The 17,958-nt window shown below is 40.1% G+C and overlaps 1 protein-coding gene across 1 annotated transcript in view; it reads left to right on the top strand.

The window, feature by feature from the left end:
* SLC10A6 (solute carrier family 10 member 6) overlaps window positions 1–17,751 on the top strand; it is a 34,040-nt gene extending 16,289 nt beyond the window's left edge. The window contains exons 4-6 of the mRNA XM_040237285.1: window positions 1,040–1,215; window positions 13,402–13,559; window positions 14,852–17,751. Coding sequence (XP_040093219.1) covers window positions 1,040–1,215; window positions 13,402–13,559; window positions 14,852–15,066 — 549 coding nt within the window. The 3' untranslated portion in view covers window positions 15,067–17,751. The remainder of the gene's footprint in view (window positions 1–1,039; window positions 1,216–13,401; window positions 13,560–14,851) is intronic.
* Window positions 17,752–17,958: the final 207 nt, after the last annotated feature.

Genomic DNA, 17,958 nt, shown 5'->3' with positions numbered 1-17,958 from the left:
CCTGATTTTGACCCCAGGACACACCTAAGGTACACTGGGTTGTTTTTATTTTGTTTTGGTTCTCCACACCGTGAATCATTTAAAATCAAGGTTGATGCTCTCTGGGTGCAGAGTTTGCTGTGTACATGATGTGAGTGGGAACTTGCCAAGATTCTGATTTTCCGCCAGTATTCTGGGTCTCACTTCTTTTCTTGGAAAAAAATTTTGTTTAATTTTTATTTCTGTTGGACATCAAAAGTATGAGAGTATTCATTTGGGAGAGGATAGCGATATCTGTCAGTACCTCTCATATTACATTAATATTAGCTCAGGTGGTCTAATGAAGCATCGGTAAATTTCATTTGGTAGAGAGAAGCACAGGAATCAATGCTGTAAGAAGTCTCTGGCAATTGAGGGGGTGGTGGGAAAACAATGGTGGATGGTCAGGCAGGGCAGATCTCAGACAACAGATTCCAGGGTGGGGTTGGAGAGGTTGTGTGCAGAGGAGCTCAGTTGTGTTATACTCTTTGTGACGCTATGGACTGTAGCCTGCCAGGCTCGTCTGTCCATGGAATGCTTCAGGCAAGGATACTGGAGTGGGTTGCCATTTCCTCCTCCAGGGGATCTTCCCGACCCAGGGATCGAACGTCTCTCATGTCTCCTGCACTGCAGGCAGATTCTTTACTGCTAGTGCCGCCAGGGAAGCCCCGTGTGTAGAGGTGTTGGATGCTTATTAACAGATTTTCCCCTTATTTCACAAATTTGTCCTATCCATGAAAAATCTCACTACCCAATTTTTCTGGCAAAATCCTCCACTTGAAAGGAAAAAGGTACCGATCATAAAATAAGAAGACTTCGGTTTGTGTTGAGCTTCATTTAATTCTAGCTCCTCAGCTAAGTCACTTGACCACGTTGGACCTCTGTAAAATGACATAGGATTTGGTGGTTCTCTAAGTCCTCTCTTTGTTCCTCTCTTCTAGGTTTCAAGGCTTTTAGAGCAGTGATGGACTTTACAAAAAGACCATGATGTTCACGTATACCTCTTATTGATTTGTCTTAGATCGGGGCCATTGCTGGTGGACTCCTCTTTTTGGTTGTCACAGTGGCTGGTATGGCGCTGATAAAAGAATTTTGGAATACAGACATCATTCTTCTGATGATCAGTTTCATCTTTCCTTTGATTGGCCATGTAACAGGCTTTCTCCTGGCACTTCTTACCCACCAATCTTGGCAGAGGTACAGTTAAATTATCCATAAAATTTTTTTTTAAAATTTTACTTTACAATTCTGTATTGGTTTTGCCATACATTGACATGAATCCACCACGGGTGTACATGCATTCCCAAACATGAAACCCCCTCCCACCCCCCTCCCAACAACATCTCTCTGGGTCATCAACGTGTACCAGCCCCAAGTGTGCCGTATCCTGCATCGGACAAAGACTGGCAATTCGATTCTTACATGATATTATACATGTTTCAATGCCATTCTCCCAAATCATCTCACCCTCTCCCTCTCCCTCTGAGTCCAAAAGTCCGCTATACACATCTGTGTCTTTTTTTTTTTTTTTGCTGTCCTGCATACAGGGTCATCATTGCCATCTTTCTAAATTCCATATATATATGTTAGTATACTGTATTGGTGTTTTTCTTTCTGGCTTACTTCACTCTGTATAATCGGCTCCAGTTTCATCCATCTCATCAGAACTGATTCAAATGTATTCTTTTTAATGGCTGATTAATACTCCATTGTGTATATGTACCACAGCTTTCTTATCCATTCATCTGCTGATGGACATCTAGGTTGTTTCCATGTCCTGGCTATTATAAACAGTGCTGCGATGAACATTGTGGTACATGTGTCTCTTTCAATTCTGGTTTCCTCAGTGTGTATGCCCAGCAGTGGGATTGCTGGGTCATAAGGCAGTTCTATTCGCAATTTTTAAAGGAATCTCCACACTGTTCTCCATAGTGGCTGTACTAGTTTGCATTCCCACCAACAGTGTAGGAGGGTTCCCTTCTCTCCACACCCTCTCCAGCATTTATTGCTTGCAGATTTTTGGATCGCAGCCATTCTGACTGGTGTGAAGTGGTACCTCATTGTGGTTTTGATTTGCATTTCTCTGATAATGAGTGATGTTGAGCATCTTTTCATGTGTTTGTTAGCCATCCATATGTCTTCTTTGGAGAAATGTCTATTTAGTTCTTTGGCCCATTTTTTGATTGGGTCGTTTATTTTTCTGGAATTGAGCTGCAGGAGTTGCTTGTATAATTTTGAAATTAGTTGTTTGTCAGTTGCTTCATTTGCTATTATTTTGTCCCATTCGGAAGGCTGTCTTTTCACTTTGCTTATATTTTCCTTTGTTGTGCAGAAGCTTTTAATTTTAATTAGGTCCCATTTGTTTATTTTTGCTTTTATTTCCAGAATTCTGGGAGGTGGATCATAGAGGATCCTGCTGTGGTTTATGTCGGAGAGTGTTTTGCCTATGTTCTCCTCTAGGAGTTTTATAGTTTCTGGTCTTACATTTAGATCTTTAATCCATTTTGAGTTTATCTTTGTGTGTGGTGTTAGAAAGTGATCTAGTTTCATTCTTTTACAAGTGGTTGACCAGTTTTCCCAGCACCACTTGTTAAAGAGATTGTCTTTAATCCATTGCATGTTCTTGCCTCCTTTGTCAAAGATAAGGTGTCCATATGTGTGTGGATTTATCTCTGGGCTTTCTATTTTGTTCCATTGATCTATATTTCTGTCTTTGTGCCAGTACCATACTGTCTTGATGACTGTGGCTTTGTAGTAGAGCCTGAAGTCAGGCAAGTTGATTCCTCCAGTTCCATTCTTCTTTCTCAAGATTGCTTTGGCTATTCGAGGTTTTTTGTATTTCCATACAAATCTTGAAATTATTTGTTCTAGTTCTGTGAAAAATATCGCTGGTAGCTTGATAGAGATTGCATTGAATTTGTAAATTGCTTTGGGTAGTATACTCATTTTCACTATATTGATGCTTCCGATCCATGAACATGGTATATTTCTCCATCTGTTAGTGTCCTCTTTGATTTCTTTCATCATTGTTTTATGTTTTCTATATATAGGTCTTTAGTTTCTTTAGGTAGATATATTCCTAAGTATTTTATTCTTTTTGTTGCAATGGTGAATGGAATTGTTTCCTTAATTTCTTTTTCTACTTTCTCATTATTAGTGTATAGGAATGCAAGGGATTTCTGTGTGTTGATTTTATATCCTGCAACTTTACTATATTCATTAATTAGCTCTAGTAATTTTCTGGTAGAGTCTTTAGGGTTTTCTATGTAGAGGATCATGTCATCTGCAAACAGTGAGAGTTTTACTTCTTCTTTTCCAATTTGGATTCCTTTTATTTCTTTTTCTGCTCTGATTGCTGTGGCTAAAACTTCCAGAACTATGTTGAATAGTAGTGGTGAAAGTGGGCACCCTTGTCTTGTTCCTGACTTTAGGGGAAATGCTTTCAATTTTTCACCATTGAGGATAATGTTTCCTGTGGGTTTGTCATATATAGCTTTTATTATGTTGAGGTATATTCCTTCTATTCCTGCTGTCTGGAGAGTTTTATCATAAATGGATGTTGAATTTTATCAAAGGCCTTCTCTGCATCTATTGAGATAATCATATGGCTTTTATTTTTCAATTTGTTAATGTGGTGAATTACATTGATTGACTTGCTAATATTGAAGAATCCTTGCATCCCTGGGATAAAGCCCACTTGGTCATGGTGTATGATCTTTTTAATGTGTTGTTGGATTCTGATTGCTAGAATTTTGTTGAGGATTTTTGCATCTATGTTCATCAGTGATATTGCCCTGTAGTTTTCTTTTTTTTGTAGTATCTTTGTCAGGTTTTGGTATTAGGGTGATGGTGGCCTCATAGAATGAGTTTGGAAGTTTACCTTCCTCTGCAATTTTCTGGAAGAGTTTGAGTAGGATAGGATAGGTGTTAACTCTTCTCTAAATTTTTGGTAGAATTCAGCTGTGAAGCTGTCTGGACCTGGGCTTTTGTTTGCTGAAAGATTTCTGATTACAGTTTCAATTTCCGTGCTTGTGATGGGTCTGTTAAGATTATCTATTTCTTCCTGGTTCAGTTTTGGAAAATTGTACTTTTCTAAGAATTTGTCCATTTCTTCCACTAATTATCCATAAACTTTTATAAAGAGGACAAATTAAACACACTGCTGTTGGCAGACTTTGTTGCCTGTCTGTCTGGAAGCACAAAGAGTTTTGCCTTATAAAGTGGATGGAACAGGACAACTCACCATAAAGACAGTGGAAAGATCATAGTAATTCTTCACGTAAATGAAAAAGTGAAAGTGAAAGTGAAAGTCATTAAGTTGTGTCCGACTCTTTGCGACCCCATGGACTATACAGTCCATGGAATTCCCCAGGCCAGAATACTGGAGTGGGTAGCTTTTCCCTTCTCCAGGGGATCTTCCCAACCCAGGGATTGTTCATTAATGGTGTCAATATGCCAATCCTAATTTCACAAATTACAACTTCCCATCAATTTGGCCTTGGTTTCAAACCACTTGTTGCAATCTGGACAGACTTCTCTTCTTAGTATGAAGTTTAAGAGGATGGGTGAGATGGTTTCACTAAATATAGAGATCATTCTAGAGGATGAGCAAACATTCAAAGATTAAGCATTTATCTATTGTTTGTGCCAAATTTTTAAAAAGTGCTAATTATAAAGGGCAAGAGGAGATAGGACAAATTCGAGAAATACAATAGGAATTTATCTTAAATATTATCATTACAATGTGGGGTATATAATACATAAATACTGTTGTTCTTGTTCAGTCACTAAGTTGTGTCTGACTCTTTGCAACCTCATAGACTGCACCATGTCAGGCTTCCCTGTCCTCCACTGTCTCCCAGAATTGCTCAGACTTATGTGCCATGAATCAGTGATGCCATCTAACCATCTCATCCTCTGTCATCTCCTCCTCCTGCCCTCAATCTTTCTCAGCATCAGGTTCTTTTCGAATGAATCAGTTCTTCGCATCGGGTGGCCATAGTATTGGAACTACAGCATCAGTTCAGTTCAGTTCAGTCACTCAGTCATGTCCGACTCTTTGCGACCCCATGAACAGCAGCACACCAGGCCTCCCTGTCCATCACCAACTCCTGGAGTCCACCCAAACACATGTCCATTGAGTCAGTGATGACATCCAACCATCTCATCCTCTGTCGTCCCCTTCTCCTCCTGCCCTCAATCTTTCCCAGCATCAGAGTCTTTCCAAATGAGTCAGCTCTTTGCATCAGGTGGCCAAAGCATTGGAGTTTCAGCTTTAACATCAGTCCTTCTAATGAATATTCAGGACTGATTTCCTTTAGGATGGACTGCTTGGATCTCCTTGCAGTCCAAGGGACTCTCAAGAGTCTTCTCCAACACCACAGTTCAAAAGCATCAGTTCTTTGGTGCTCAGCTTTCTTTATAGTCCAACTCTCACATCCATACATGACTACTGGAAAAACCATAGCCTTGACTAGACAGGCCTTTATTGACAAAGTAATATCTCTGCTTTTCAATATGCTGTCTAGGTTGGTCATAACTTTCCTTCCAGGGAGTAAGCGTCTTTTAATTTCATGGCTGCAGTCACCATCTGCAGTGATTTTGGAGCCCAGAAAAATAAAGTCAGCCACTGTTTCCCCATCTATTTGCCATGAAGTGATGGAACCAGATGCCATGATCTTCGTTTTCTGAATGTGGAGCTTTAAGCCAACTTTTTCACTCTCCTCTTTCACTTTCATCAAGAGGCTTTTTAGCTCCTCTTCACTTTCTGCCATAAGGGTGGTGTCATCTGCATATCTGAGGTTATTGATATTTCTCCCGGCAATCTTGATTCCAGCTTGTGCTTCCTCCAGCCCAGCGTTTCTCATGATGTACTCTGCATAGAAGTTAAATAAGCAGGGTGACAGTATACAGCCTTGACGTACTCCTTTTCCTATTTGGAACCAGTCTGTTGTTCCATGTCCAGTTCTACCTGTTGCTTCCTGACCTGCATACAGGTTTCTCAAGAGGCAGATCAAGTGATCTAGTATTCCCATCTCTTTCAGAATTTTCCATAGTTGATTGTGATCCACACAGTCAAAGGCTTTGGCATAGTCAATAAAGCAGAAATAGATGTTTTTCTGGAACTCTCTTGCTTTTTCCATGATCCAGCAGATGTTGGCAATTTGATCTCTGGTTCCTCTGCCTTTTTGAAAACCAGCTTGAACATCTGGAAGTTCATGGTTCACGTATTGCTGAAGCCTGGCTTGGAGAATTTTAAGCATTACTTTACTAGCCTGTGAGATGAATGCAGTTGTGTGGTGGTTTGAGCATTCTTTGGCATTGCCTTTCTTTCTGATTGGAATGAAAACTGACCTTTCTAGTCCTGTGGCCACTGCTGAGTTTTCCAAATTTGCTGACATATTGAGTGCAGCACTTTCATAGCATCATCTTTCAGGATTTGAAATAGCTCAACTGGAATTCCATCACCTCCACTAGCTTTGTGCATAGTGATGCTTCCTAAGGTCCATTTGACTTCACATTCCAGGATGTCTGGGTCTAGTTGAGTGATCACTCCATTGAGATTATCTGGGTCATGAAGATCTCTGTACAGTTTTTCTGTGTATTCTTGCCACCTCTTCTTAATATCTTCTGCTTCTGTTAGGTCCCTACCATTTCTGTCCTTTATTGAGCCCATCTTTGCATGAAATGTTCCCTTGGTATCTCTAATTTAAGAGATCTCTAGTCTTTCCCATTCTGTTGTTTTCCTCTATTTCTTTGCATTGATCGCTGAAGAAGGCTTTCTTATCTCTCCTTGCTATTCTTTGGAACTCTGCTTTCAAATGGGTATATCTTTCCTTTTCTCCTTTGCTTTTCGCTTCCCTTCGTTTCACAGCTATTTGTTAGGCCTCCTCAGACAGCCGTTTTTCTTTTTTGCATTTCTTTTCCATGGGGATGGTCTTGATCCCTGTCTCCTGTACAATGTCATGAACCTCCATCCACAGTTCATCAGGCACTCTGTCTATCAGATCTAGTCCCTTAAATCTATTTCTCACTTCCACTGTGTAGTCATAAGGGATTTGATTTAGGTCATACCTGAATGGTCTAGTGGTTTTCCCCACTTTCTTCAATTTCAGTCTGAATTTGGCAATAAGGAATTCATGATCTGAGCCACAGTCAGCTCCCGGTCTTGTTTTTGTTGACTGTATAGAGCTTCTTCATCTTTGGCTGCAAAGAATATAGTCAATCTGATTTTGGTGTCGACCATCTGGTGATGTCCATGTGTAGAGTCTTCTCTTGTGTGTTGGAAGAAGGTGTTTGCTATGACCAGTGCGTTCTCTTGGCAGAACTCTATTAGCCTTTGCCCTGCTTCATTCAGTACTCCAAGACCAAATTTGCCTGTTACTCCAGGTGTTTCTTGATTTCCTACTTTTATATTCCAGTCCCCTATAATGAAAGGGACATCTTTTCCGGGTGTTAGTTCTAGAAGGTTTTGTAGGTCTTCAAAGAACTGTTCAACTTCAGCTTCTTCAGCAATACTGCTCAGGGGAATAGACTTGGATTACTGTGATACTGAACGGTTTGCCTTGGAAATGAACAGAGATCATTCTGTTGTTTTTGAGATTGCATCCAAGTACTGCATTTCAGACTCTTTTGTTGACTATGATGGCTACTCCATTTCTTCTAAGGGATTCCTGCCCACAGTAGTAGATAAAATGGTCATCTGAGTTAAATTCACGCATTCCAGCCCATTTTAGTTCGCTGATTCCTAGAATGTCGATGTTCATTCTTGTCATCTCCTGTTTGACCACTTCCAATTTGCCTTGATTCATGGACCTGACATTCCAGGTTCCTATGCAATATTGCTCTATACAGCATCAAACCTTGCTTCTATCACCAGTCCCATCTGCAAGTGGGATGTCCTTCCAATGATTATTCAGGGTTGATTTCCTTTAGGATTGACTGGTTTGATCACCTTGCTATCCAAGGGACTCTCAAGAGTCTTCTCCAGCACCACAATTTGAAAGCATCAATTCTTCGGTGCTCAATCTTCTTTATGGTCCAACTATCATATCCATATATGACTACTGGAGAAACCACAGCCTTGACTATATGGACCTTTGTTGGCAAAGTCATGTCTCTGATTCTTAATATGCTAAGTTTGTCATCACTTTCCTTCCAAGGAGCAAGCGTCTTTTAATTTCATGCCTGCAGTTACTGTCCACAGTGATTTTGGAGCCCAAGAGAATAAAATCTGTCACTTTTTCCACTTTTCCCCCTTCTTTTGCCACGAAGTGATGGGACCAAATGCCATGCTCTTAGTTCTTTGAATGATGAGTTTTAAGCCGGCTTTTTCACTCTCCTCTTTTACCCTCATCAAGAAATCTTAGTTCCTCTTTACTTTTTGCCATTAGAGTGGAATCATTTGCATATCTGAAGTTGTTGAAATTTCTCCTTGCAGTCATGATTCCAGCTTGTGATTCATCTAGTCAGACATTTCACATGATGTACTCTGCATATAAGTTAAATAAGCAGGGTGACAATATACAGCCTTGTCATACTCCTTTCCCAACTTTGAACCATTTCATTATTCCATATCTGGTCCTAACTGTTGCTTCTCGACCTACATACAGGTTTCTCAGTAGGCAGGTAAGGTGGTCTGGTATTCCCATCTCTTAAAGAATTTTCCAGTTGGTTGTGATCCACACAGTCAAAAGTTTTAGTATAGTCAGTGAAACAGAAGTAGCCTTTTTTTCTGGAATTCTCTTGCTTTTTCTGTGGTCCAGTAAATGTTGGCAAATTGATCTCTGGCTCCTGTGCCTTTTCTGAATCCAGTTTGTACACCTGGAAGTTCTTGATTCATATACTACTGAAGCCAAGCTTGAAGGATTTTGAACATAACCTTGCTAGCATGTGAAATGAGTGCAATTGTATGGTTTGAACATTCTTTGGCATTGTCTTTCTTTGGGATTGGAGTGAAAACTGACCCAGTGGCCACTGCTGAGTTTTCCAAATTTGCTCACATAAATTACAGCACTTTAATAGCATCATCTTTTAGGATTTTAAATAGCTTCAACTGGAATTCCATCACCTCCATTAGCTTTGATAGTAGTAATGCTTCCTAAGGTCCACTTGATTTCACATTCCAGGATGTCTGGTTCTAGGTGAGTGACCATACCATTGTGGTTATGTGGGTAATTAAGATTTTTTTGTATAGTTCTTCTGTGTATTCTTGCCCCCTCTTCTTAATCTCTTCTGCTTCTGTTAGGTCCTTACCATTTCTGGCCTTTATCATGCCCATCCTTACACAAAATAAACATTATAAAATATTACAAATGATAACACTCCATACTGTTTTGCTTGTCGATGAGATGAGCATTATCATACAGTGTTGGCTGGAACATAATTTGGCACAAACTCTCTGGAAGGCTATTTAGTCATATCAACAGCCTTATAAATATTTATAGCTATTAATTCAGTGACTTTATTTCTAGAAATCTGTCCTTAAGCTAGCAAATCAGATAAACACACAAATACTGATATGCAAGGATATTAATTTCATTGTTATGTGTGAATATAAAAAATAGACAGTTTAAATATCTAACAAAAGAGAAATATTTAATTCATGACTGTGTCTATGTGAGTACTATAATTCATCCTTTTTAACGCTTTTGGAAAATACTTGAAATAAGTTTAAAAAGAGCAGGAAACAGTATGCATTTTGATTCCCATTTGTAGAAGAAAATAGAAGAACTTTATGCTTAGAAAAATACTGGACGAAATATACCATAGGCTAACTGGACTTCCCTGGTTGTCCAGTGACTAATACTCCTCACTCCCAATGCAGAGGGCCTGGGTTCAATCCCTGGTCAGGGAACTAGATCCTATAAGCTGCAGCTAAGAGTTTGCATGTCACTACTAAAATTCTGTGCAGTCACATGAACAAATAAATATTTTGGCTTCCCTCATAGCTCAGTCAGTAAAGGATCTGCCTACAATGCAGGAGACCACCTGCAATACAGGAGAGATGGGTTTTGGTCCCTGGGTTAGGAAGATCCCCTGGAGAAGGAAATGACAACCCACTCCAGTATTCTTGCCTGAAAAATTCCATGGTCAGCAGAGCCTGGAAGGCAGGCTATAGTTCATGGGTTCTCAAAGAGTTGGACACAACTGAGTGACTAAACCACAACTATGATAAGTGTTTAATTTTGAGTAGTGGGATGAAGAGTAATTTTAGTTTCTTAATATTTCCTTGATATGTTATCTAAATTTTTTGATGAGTAATGAATATGTACTACTTTAAAAATCAGAAAAGTATTATTGAAAAATAAACTGTGTTGTTAAATTCCCAAAGTGATGTTTGGGAATTTTTTTTTTTTTCATGTTAACTGGTAGTTTGTTTACAACCTAAACATTGTTGGGGATTCCTAAGTGGTGCTAGTGGTAAAGAATCTGCCTGCCAATGCAGGAGAGGAGAGTGACATGGGTTTGATCCCTGGGTCAGGAAGATCCCCTGGAGTAGGTAATGGCAACCCACTCCAGTATTCTTGCCTGGAGAATTCCATGGACAGAGGAGCCTGGCAGGCTACTGTCCATAGGGTTACAAAGAGTCAGACATGACTGAAGCAACTTAGCATAGCACAAACATTGTCAGTTTAAGACAAAATGCACTGTGACATGTAGATCTCCCCATTTAAATTCTAGGGTTTCTTCTTTTGATCCTTGGTAAAATTTTATTTAAGAAACAGAATAGACATATATATGTATTTAAAAACATGAAGTGGGAGATTTTTGATCAGCTTTACATTTTTGTCTACTTGGGAAACATTCCGGATGGTACCAAATCCTTGGTGAGGCTCTGCCAAGTGTATCTCATTTACTTCTTGCTGCAAGTCTAAGAGGGAGATACTCTTGGTTACCCATTCTACAGATGAGCAATCCCTTTGGAGAAGTAACCTGACCCAGTTCATAGAACCAGAATGTGGTGGAGTTAAGATTCGGACCTGGGTTTTTTTTCACAAGGTCAGTACAGCCCTATCTGTAGGGGGCTGGTTCCAGGATCCCCTGAAGATACCAGACTCCAAGGATGCTCAACTTCCTTATATAAAAGAACATAGTATTTGCGTTTAACCTATGTACATCTTCCATAGGTCTTCCCAGGTGGCTCAATGGTAAGGGATCCGCCTGCAGTACAGGAAATGCGGGTTCAATTCCTGGGTCGGGAATATCCCCTGGAGGAGGGCATGGCAACCCCCTCCAGTATTTTTGCTTGAGAAATCCCATGGACAGAGGAGCCTGGTGGGTTACAGTCCATGAGATTGCAAAAGACTTGGATACAACTTAGTGACTGAGCATGCACGCACATCTTCCATGCACTTGTCTCTAGATTACTTATAGTACCTAATACAATGTAAATGCTATATAAATAGTTGCCTGCAAGGCAAGTTCAAGTTTTGCTTTTAGAAACCTTGTAGAATTTTTCTTTTCCAAAATATTTTTGATCTGAGGTTGGTTGAATCTATGGGCTGACTGTCCTTAGGAACACAGACTGTTGAGGATTTGAAATATAATTGAGTCTGGAGAGAAGGATTCCTATGGCAGAGTGTAGTCAACAATCTTGTTTTTTTTCCACACTTGATGGCTTGAGAAATATCAGGACTGAGATACTGCATTTGCTTTGTGAATGGTCCAGGTGTGAGGTACAGCTGTGTAGCTTAATCATGTCAAGTTATGGACAAGGTCTTTGAAAGAAGTGAGAGTAATCTGCAGAAAGCATAACAAGGAACAGGATAATTAGAAATAAAATCAGGGCCACTGAATTTGCCCTGTACTAGTGATAATAGGTTTACTCCCACATTACACATCCTTGTTACCTTCACATCTCAGTCCAGTTTGCATAGCGTGCTAAGTTGCTTCCATCATGTTTGATTCTTTGCAACCCCATGGACCACAGCCCACCAGGATCCTCTGTCCATGGGATTCTCCAGACAAGAATACTGGAGTGAGTTGCCATGCCCTTCAGGGGATCTTCCAGACCCAGGGATTGAACCCTTGTCTCTAAGTCTCCTGAATTGGCAGGCAGGTTCTTTGCCACTACAGCCACCTGGGAAGCCAGTTTGTGTAGAGGCGTTGCCTTATCAAATGCCTCTGTCCTCTCTTCTGCCATCTGTGAAAACCTCAAGGTGCCCTTTGGAAATTGGAAAAGATGAAACTGCCTAATACAGCCTCTAAGGTCCTGCCTAGATTTTCCTTTTTTCTCCTTCCTGCTCTTCCTTCCTTCCTCCCTTCCTCTCTTCCTTTGAAAACAAATCAGAGAAAAGTAGACAAAACTTATTACTAAAGCCTTTCGCTGAAGACTTCATTGCAGACATTTTGTTTTCACATAGGATTTTTATGTTTCTTTTTTAAAAAAATAATTGTATTTCTTTCTTTGGCCATGCTGGGTCTTCGTTGCCTTGAGGGCTACTCTCTAGTTGCAGGGCACGGGCTTCTCAGCGCGGTGGGTTCCCTTGTTGTGGAGCACAGACTCTGGGGGGAGTGGGCTTCAGCAGTTGTGGCTCCTGGGCTCTAAAGCACTGGCTCAGTAGTCATGACTCACAGGCTTAGTTGTCTCGCAACACGTGGGATCTTCCTGACCCAGGGATCAAACCCACATCTCCTGCACTGGCAGGCAGATTCTTCACTGAGACACTGGAGAAGCCCTGTTTATTTTCAAGTGTCATTTATTTTGCTGTTTAGTTGCTGAGTCGTGTCTGACTCTTTGAGACCCCACAGGCTGTAGCTTGCCAGGCTCCTCTGCCCATGGGATTTTGTAGGCAAGAATCCTGGAGTGGGTTGCCATTTCCTTCTCCAGGGGATCTCCCCAACCCAGGGATGGAGGCTGAGTCTCCTACATTGCCAGCAGATTCTTTACACTGTTTTGTCTCTGACTCAATTTTCCATCCTCACCTCCTCATCCTTCACTTCCCACAGGCTGGCGTAGAGCACAAGCAGTGCTTACTGACCAGGCCACACTCATACCTGTCCCCGAACAACCATTTTTCCACATTAAACGCCTTTTTCCCTCTTTCCACCCTTTAATCCCACCCTTCCTCTGGGAAGCCTTCTCTAATTTACTGGTGAATTTCGACACCATCTCCCTGACCCGTCATCGTGCTTGGTCGTGTGTTGTTTCTGTGTATCTTGTCTTTTCACCCAGATTCCCTGGGGAAGGTTGGTAGAGCCCCATTCAAGGGGTGCTTCTTAAGTGACCGCCTACAGAGTAGGTACTCAGCAAATAATTATTGAAGCATTTTTAGCAAGCATTTTTAGTAGTCTCAGCTCATGGCGTGCACTCCTTACTATACATAAGAGAAGATCTTTGTGTAGTCCTCATTGCTGATGCATAAATGTTTGTCTTGGTAGGTGCAGGACAATTTCCTTAGAGACTGGAACTCAGAATGTTCAGATGTGCTTAACCATGCTGAAGTTATCCTTCACTGCAGAGCAACTGGTCCAGATATTTAACTTCACATTGGCCTATGGACTTTTCCAGATGCTGGATGGGTTTCTCATGGTTTCTGGTATGTAAAGCCCCCAGTGAGTAGGCTTGACTGCAAATTGTTCACGCAGTTCATAAACTCCTTTTTCAACATGAATCAACATGGACTGCCCTTGTGATACATTTTTAGCATGACATTTCTAGGGAACATAAAATGTGTAAACAAGATCCTGTGCTACAAGTGGAAGTTTCACAGGAAAATGTTAAAAAAAAAGACTGTAAAGTGAGCTTATAAACCAATATGCTTTGCAAAAAACAATGCACTCTCAGAACTGTCCATGAGCAATTATTTAATCTCAAAAATGACATTTGTTATGTTTTATTAAGAAATATTCCAAATGTTATTTCACAGTACTTCCGTGACTAAGAATTGTGCTGAATGGCTGTGAAATATAATGCATACACATATATTTAAAAAAACATACACATATATGTCCATGGGCTTCCCTGATGGCTCAGACGGGTAAAGACTCTGCCTGCAATGTGGGAAACCAGGTTTGATCCCTGGGTTGAGAAGATCCCCTGGAGGAAGGCATGGCAACCCACTCCAATATTCTTGCCTGGAGAATCCCATGGACAGAGGAGCCTGGCAGGCTACAGTCCAGAGGTTGCAAAGAGTCGGACATGACTGAGCAGCTAAGCACAGCACAGAACATATGTGCTTACCTATCCCTATCATTATGCAGGTTCACAGAAGTTAAATTTAAAATATATAGATTGATAGATTAATCTTAGCCATTGTGAATTTTTTTATTGTTGTCACAGAACAGATTCGACTAAGACTCAAAGATTACTGATATAACTGATTATATACTGATTACTGATAGAATAATCAGTATAAGGAACACCAGGGTTTAATTTTCCCACAAGATATATTCTAGAAGAGTAAAATCCTGGTCTTAGATCCAAATTTTAATACCTTCTCATGGTGAGACTGATTTTGAAGGAATATGCTTGGTCCATTCCCAGTCACAAAAGCACCAGGGGGGCACCTGATCCATAGTAAGCAATCCACAGGACTTGCTAACTGAATGAATGACTGACTGGATGAACGGACAGACAGATGGATGTATGGATGCGTTGTCAGCAATCTGCTGAGCATCTCAATCACAGAAGTTTCATTCCAGACAGAAATAGCATCCTGATACACTGAGTTATTTTGTTCTAGTTTTCTCTTCTTCCTCTTTCCCCCCGTGTTTATACATACATGATCCAAAGCAAACAAACCCCCAAGGTTTTGACCCATGTACAATGTTACCAAATTATAGTCTTTGCCAAAGTGATTTTTAAATACTGGTGTGTTTTAACATTTAGCATATAAGATGTACAAGAGGAGACTGAAGAACAAACATGGAAACGAGAAGCCAGGTTGTCAAGAAGCCCGTCATAGGAAGAAATCCACTTCTCCCAAAGAGACCACTGCTTTCCTGGAGGTGAATGAAGAAGCCACTCTAAGTCCTGGGCCATCAGGACCCATGGATCTCCAAAGGGCTCCGACGCCAACTGGTGACATCTCACGTGCCAAGTAGGGGCTTGTTGGTTTGACTACTCCTTGCCTTCCTCAGTGGCCAGTAGACAGCGCAGAGCTAATGAGTGAATCCTGTTGGCAGGGCTTATGGGAATGTTTGTGTGTGATGTTAACATATTTAATATTTTTGTGTGGATTGTGAGTTGTCATAGGATCCCCTTGGAGAATATGTTCTGCCTATTTCCAGTTCTTCCTTTGGGGGTTTACACAACATGTTTACTAGTTGCTATGTGTGTTCTTGTCTCCTGTACAGTGAAGAGTGATTCCCACCATTACATGAAGTCATCAAGCTGTGAATTTTAATCTCACAAGAGTTAAGCCTCTGGGTAGAGATGTCACCTCACACTGCAGGGCAAGTACAGAGTCTGGACCCACTTGACTTCTTGACTTTGGGCAAGTGCTTTGGGATAGTGGGGAGAAAGCATACAGCTCTTATAAAAATGGGGTCTTTTCTCAAATGCTGATTGTTTTTTAAGGGCTTGGAAATCCTCTTAGATTTATAGATGTAATACAAGGGATTACATTACATTCCCTAAAGGGAATCTAATGAACCCTTGAGGGTAATATTTTTACTCCATAGAGATAGGCACATGTTTATTCTTCTAATATATAGATTTATGAGATATATAATTTAAAAAGTGCATTCCATGTATACTGTTTCATAAATCACTAAATGATTAATCACTGACTCAATGGACATGAGTTTGAGCAAACTCCAGGAGATGGTGAAGGACAGGGGAGCCTGGGGTGCTGTGGTCCATGGGATTGCAGAGTTGGACATGACTTAGCGACTGAACAGCAAAAACCAACAATATATTACAGAGCATCTTTACATGTCAGTCTGTGTTGACCTACCTCATTCTTTAGAACAGTGGCTTCATAGAAGTATTCCAGTGTATGGAAGGATTGTAATTTATTTCACCATTTCTTATTCAAGGACATTTAGATAGCTTTCAACTTCCTGGTATTATAGTGCTATTACAAACACCTGTGTCTCCATGCCAGTATTTCTGTAAGATCATTTTCTAGACTTGAATTGCCAGGCTGATTGCACATTAAAATGCTGGGCAGAGAGCTCTCTGGCAGCATTGTACCAGCAGTGCCTGAGAGTGTCTGGTTTCCCACAGCCACATTCATCTTAAGAATGATTGCTCTGCTTTGTGAAAATATCTTATTTAAAATTGCATTGTTAAAATTGAGTGAAGCAGAGTATTTTTCATGAGTGCGTGTTCATGTCCTTTGCCTGCTTTTTTATTGTATTTTTTCCTTTTTGATTGATAAATTTTAACACATGGTGGACAGTGACTCTTTGCTCTATGTTTTGTCAATATTTTACCCCTCTTTTGTCTCTTAGTTTTGTATAATGTCTTTTGCTGTATGGAAGTTTCATATGTTCAGCTTTACTAGTCTTTCAAAATTGTTTTTTGACCTTAATATCTATCAAATGTTAGAATATTTATATCTTTGTGTGGATCATGAATTGTAAAAGGATCCCTTTTTCATGAATGTATGTGGCCCCTTTTCAGGGAGTTCTTTTTGGGGTCAACATATTTACTAGCTGCCATGTATACTGTCTGGCAGTAGATAAACCCATCCTTCTCTTCTAACATTATTAAAAATATTTCCTATATTTTCTATTACTTTTATTGATTAAATATGTACATATTTATTCTATTTTTTCTATGCTATGTTAAAAATCTAATTAATTGTCCTAATATCATATACTGAATCTGAATCAGTCTTTTCTCTACTGATATGAAATGCCACTTGTATAACTTTCTATTACTATGTTTTATTGGGATCTGTTTGGCTCCATTTAAAAATTATTTGTAAATTGTGAAATGTGTAAAAACATATTATCTGAGATTAGTGCTTTACAATTTTATTTTGTAACTATACCCAAGAACTTATAGGTTATATATATAATGTCAATGGTTATTATGGTATTTTCCCAATTAAGGACATCTTCATGGTAGTACAGAAAGAGACATATTAGGTATCACAAGTATATTTATATGGAAAGGAAGTACACACAGGTGTGACATGATTGTTAATTCTCAACTGCTGCAGTTAACATAGCAGAATTGGATGTTCAGAGATCCCCAGTTCCAAAATGAGCATTACCACGAGTTTGAAAGGATCCAAAAGAAAGGGATTAAATCATTTGTCTACATAGGCACCTAACAGAAAATGGTAAATTCCCACGTTCCATTCTCCAAGTAGTAACTGCACGATCAGTGTTTACCGCCATCAGGAGAGGTCTGGAGACAAGTACACCAAAAGCCATCCTTTAAGACAGAAATAACAGAAATCAATGTAAGGGTTTGAAAGTAGTCACACTGGATGATTGCCATCTCCAGAAATGGTATGTAAACACATTACTGAGAGGAAACAGAAATAGTCAAGTTGAGACTTCCCTGGTGGTCCAGCCGCTAAGACTGTGCTCCCAATGCAGGAGGCTGGGGGGTTGATCCCTGGTTGGGGAACTAGATTCCACATGCTGCAGCTAAGAGCTTGCACGTGGTGAATGAAAGATCCTGCATGCTGCAACTAAGACCCAACACAGCCAAATAAATAAAATAAATATGGGGGAAAAAAAAAAAAGTTGTCCAAGAGGTCAGGCATTATCTTTAAAAAGAACGTAACTAAACAAAAGCTCTAACTGAATAAATTATATTCTAACTGATCTAAATAATCACGTGTTCATAAAAGCAGGGCCCCTATGAAGTTCAGAAGTGGGGAGTGCAGAGAAATGTTAAGCAGAATGAGTCAGCTCTGTGTCTGGAAAAGACCTAGGTGGGCAGCTGAGACAGCAGAGTGTAGTGGGAAGAACCTGGGCTTTACCAGGGCTATTTGTTGTAACACACTTAAAGAGCTGGAAAGGGTTGTCATC

The sequence above is a fragment of the Oryx dammah genome, unplaced genomic scaffold, assembly GCF_014754425.2.
Source record: "Oryx dammah isolate SB20612 unplaced genomic scaffold, SCBI_Odam_1.1 HiC_scaffold_3, whole genome shotgun sequence".
NCBI lineage: Eukaryota > Metazoa > Chordata > Mammalia > Artiodactyla > Bovidae > Oryx > Oryx dammah.
This window is presented reverse-complemented; position numbering and strand designations above follow the sequence as displayed.